The sequence below is a fragment of the Penaeus monodon genome, chromosome 41 (assembly GCF_015228065.2).
Source record: "Penaeus monodon isolate SGIC_2016 chromosome 41, NSTDA_Pmon_1, whole genome shotgun sequence".
NCBI classification, from domain to species: Eukaryota; Metazoa; Arthropoda; class Malacostraca; order Decapoda; family Penaeidae; genus Penaeus; species Penaeus monodon.
In genome coordinates this window covers 21,329,901-21,334,215 of record NC_051426.1, presented here as the reverse complement: position 1 = coordinate 21,334,215, position 4,315 = coordinate 21,329,901, and the positions used below count along the sequence as shown (strand labels likewise).

Sequence of the window (4,315 nt, the reverse complement as noted above, 5' to 3'; positions counted from 1 at the left end):
ATCTGGACAGACTAATGGAGGAGGAGTGTGCCTGTGGGTTCACCATGGCAGTCTCTGACCGATTCACGGAACTCAACCTGACAGACCCAGTTACTCTGTGGGAGCTCTTCAAACGCGTAACACTCGAAGCAGCTCAGGAGTCCATTGGCGTACGCCCGAGGGCAAGGCAGAATTCCATCTCCCTGGAGACATTAGAGGCCACTGAAGCATGTCGCAAGGCTCGGCTGAATGGTAATCAAGTCTTGTGTCGCTCCATGGTGCGTAGGTCTCGGACACTGCTGAGAAAGGACAAGGAACAGTTCATCAGGAATCTTGCTGAGGAGCTTGAAGGCCATTTATTGGTAAATGACCTTCGCCCTGCCTACCAAGCCCTGAGAAAGCTGAACTGTAAGCCCTCCTCACAGATGACTGCAGTCTGATCAGCGGATGGATGGATCATCTCAGATCATGTTGGGGTTCATGAATGTTGGGCTGAGTATTTTGAGCAGTTGTACCAGGTAGACCCTCCAACAGTTAGCTTGGATGCAAGCGATGTCACAGTGCCTGTGCCGGACCCACCCATCAGCAAGGAACCTCCTACCCTAACAGAGGTTAGGATGGCGATTTCCAAGCTGAAGAGTGGGAAAGCTGCAGGCATATGTGATATCCCTGCTGAACTGCTAAAGGGTGGGGGTAAACCTATGGCTCGGGGTCTGCATACAGTCCTGACTGCCATCTGTCAGTTTGGTACCATTCCCCCTGAACTACTGAGGGGCGTGGTCATCCCTCTCTGGAAGGGGAAAGGGGATCTTTGGGATTGTAGCAACTACCGTGGCATTACACTGCTCAGCATACCAGGCAAGGTTCTCGCCCACATTCTTCTGAAACGGATCTGCAACCACCTACTGAGGCATCAGAGACCGGAGCAGTCTGGATTTACTCCTGGCAAGTCCACGATAGACCATATACTAGCGCTTCGAGTAATTGTGGAACGCCGTCGCGAGTTTGGTCGTGGGTTGCTTGCAACCTACATGGACCTCAATCGGGAATCGCTATGGGAGATCCTGAGACTCGGGAATTCCGACACAGATTATTGGCCTAATAGCAAGCCTCTATGCTGGTACTGAAAGTGCTGTAAAGTGTGGTGGGGGTTTGTCGAACTTCTTCCCTGTTAATTCAGGGGTGAGGTAAGGCTGTGTCCTTGCACCAACACTTTTCAACACCTGTATGGACTGGATAATGGGCAGAGCTACTAGCCAAAGTCAGTGTGGAGCAACACTAGGCAATATCAAGGTCTCAGACCTTGAATTTGCCGACAGTGTTGCTATCCTATCTGAGTCCTTAGAGTCACTGGTGGCGGCTCTTGATGCATTTAGCAATGAAGTGAAGCCCCTAGGCCTAGAGGTCTCCTGGACCAAGACCAAGATTCAGGACTTTGGGGACCTGTTAGGGGAACCCGTTCAGTCGATCCATGCTTGCGGCAAGGACGTTGAAGTTACAGAGAGTTTTACATACCTTGGTAGCATAGTCCATATCTCTGGGCTGTCAGACCAAGAAGTCAATAGACGGATTGGTCTCGCAACAGGGGCCATTAACTCAATCAACAAGAGCGTTTGGAAATGTCGGTACCTATGCAGAAGGACCAAGTTGCGTGTCTTCAAGACCTTGATACTGCCAGTTTTGCTCTATGGAAGCGAAACCTGGATGCTATCCAGTGTCTTGGAGTCTCATCTTGATGCCTTTTGTGACAAGTCCCTTTCATGGGGTACAGTTGGCAGGACCATGTGTCCAACCGGCGGTTACACCGTGAGACCGGCATGGGACCTGTTACTTGCATAATCCGGGATCGTCAACTCAGGTTATATGGCCACCTAGCTCGTCTCCCCGTGGACGACCCTGCCCATCAGGTTGTCTCTCTGCGAGACATCCCTGGGTGGAGGAGACCTGTGGGACAACCCAGGAGGTCATGGCTTGGGCAGCACGACGAGACCTGTCGTGATGAATTAGAGATGGGCCGTGGGCCTGCCTGGAGACTTGCCTCGAGGGATCTTCGTGGTTGGATGCGAAGGGTTGATGCTGCCATGCGCCCCCGTCGTCGTTAGCCCCTTGATGATGATGATATATACATACATATATATATATATATATATATATATATATATATATATAATATATATATATATATATATATATATATATATATATATATATATATATATATATATTATATATATATCTCAATGGTATCTCAAATGTGCTGTTAGAAACTGATATTTAGCTGGATGTGGATAGCCTGAGCCAATAACCTCACCTCAAAGCGCTCCTCCTCTTCATTCTCCGGATCTTTGCCCAGATTATGGACATATATATATATATATATATATATATATATATATATATATATATATATATATATATATATATATATATATATATATATATATGTATATATATATATATCCCCACACACACACACACACATACACACGAGAGTGAATGAGTGAGTAAGAGAGAATAGAAACTTTTTCAGTCTTTTTCTGGGTAGCATTATGAATTTACAAGATTTTAAAATCTAAAATAGTCAAATCCTGCTGCAACTTTCTGGTCGAGAGATGTTCACATTCAACCCAAATCTTCTGACTGGTGGAGATGAGATGGAAGAAGGTGACGAGTCTTTCGATGTCCATAATCTGGGCAAAGATCCGGAGAATGAAGAGGAGGAGCGCTTTGAGGTGAGGTTATTGGCTCAGGCTATCCACATCCAGCTAGATATCAGTTTCTAACAGCACATTTGAGATACCATTATGAATTATGTTGGCCTTCATAAAATGTCTTGTCTAAAAAGGAGGCTATTACTCATCAAAGTTCTGTTATGTTGTTAAGTTAATGTTTTTCTAATCACTGACCATTTATTTTCCTTTCTTTTATTTCTTTATCACCCCCTCCCCCCTTATTAGACTAGTTCATATCAAGAGAGTCTAATGCATCATTTCTTCCCCCAGTTTAAGGAAATTGACATGAACTCCTTGATGTCAGAATACCAAGAGATTGACACGACAGCTTCAATGTCAGTTGCCAAACCAGACAGACTACAGCAGCTGCAGGATGAAGTGGCTTTAGCTGAAAGTAAGTAATTGTGTCTCTTTCTGTTTTATTTAATAGGTAACATTTTCCCAGGCAAAGTGGATTGAAGTGAGTGATCTGTTTTACATTATTGGGAATTTGACTTATATTTTGAGAGATAAAATAGTCTCTTGAAAGTTTTTTTGAAAAGTATTTCTTTCTCTCTCTCTCTCTCTCTCTCTTACAAGCTGAAGCCAATGTTGTCGCAGAAGAAAATGCAGAGGATGCCACAGCTGGTGCAACGGTGGCGGCGGCATCAGTCGACATAGATGAAGAACACTTTGGTGGAGATGATGAGGATTTATGGGCCTTGTGTTATTGGGTAAAGGATCTTTCACATTTGTTAAAGCAACCTTTGGTGTTTTTGGTGTATCATTTCCTGGCCTAAGAACTAAGATTATTATGTGAAGGATATATATATATATATATATAAATATATATATATATCTATATATATATATATATATATATATATATATATATGTATGTATATATATATATTATATATATATATATATATATATATATATATATATGTGTGTGTGTGTGTGTGTGTGTGTGTGTGTGTGTGTGTGTGTGTGTATGTATGTATGTATATTCTTTACTGCTAGTACTGTATTTGAAATTCAGTGGAATATTCTGATAGAGTGAGGCTTTTTTTTACTTGCTAGTAAATCCACAGAACACCCATTGTTTGTTAATAACAGCATGTAATTGCAGAAGAGGAAGTAAAGTAGGGGGGATGAGATGTGCTGGGAAGGCGTGGAAAGAAAGGGTGTAGGGGAAAGAAGAGTAGGATAATGGATGGATGTCAGCAGTCCCTTTGAATGTAGAGGGAATGGGAGCAGAGACTGGAGGATGTGTGAGATAGGTATGTTATTTTGGGTCATGATTAGACATGTTTAAGGGGCTGAGGTAGGTTTAGGAGAGGGGGTGGAACATTTAGATTGTCTGATGCCAGGGGTAGAGCGAGAAAGAGGTGTGCTCACCGGGATATGTTAGAGACTAGAAGTCCGATTTAGAATGGATGATGTAGAAACATTTTGGAGAAAAAGGGAGGGGCAAGGCGAAGGACACACTGTATTTATGGGTCAAGAGAAAAACCTCATCGGCGTGCTTCCTGCCTGGCTTCAGACGGGATTGAAGTACAGAGGGGATTGAATCTGGAGTGCTACCTGACTAGAACTTGGTAGGGCAACCCCTATAAATACAT

At 43.4% G+C, this 4,315-nt stretch overlaps 1 protein-coding gene across 1 annotated transcript; it reads left to right on the top strand.

Annotated features, from left to right (window-relative positions):
- Positions 1-2,582: 2,582 nt before the first annotated feature.
- LOC119598445 (zinc finger CCCH domain-containing protein 15 homolog) lies at positions 2,583-3,490 on the top strand. The gene is made up of 3 exons (XM_037948082.1): positions 2,583-2,711; positions 2,982-3,105; positions 3,291-3,490. Exons 1-3 carry the CDS (start codon positions 2,592-2,594, stop codon positions 3,488-3,490), a joined length of 444 nt encoding a protein of 147 aa, XP_037804010.1. The 5' UTR covers positions 2,583-2,591.
- The last annotated feature ends 825 nt before the right edge of the window (positions 3,491-4,315 follow it).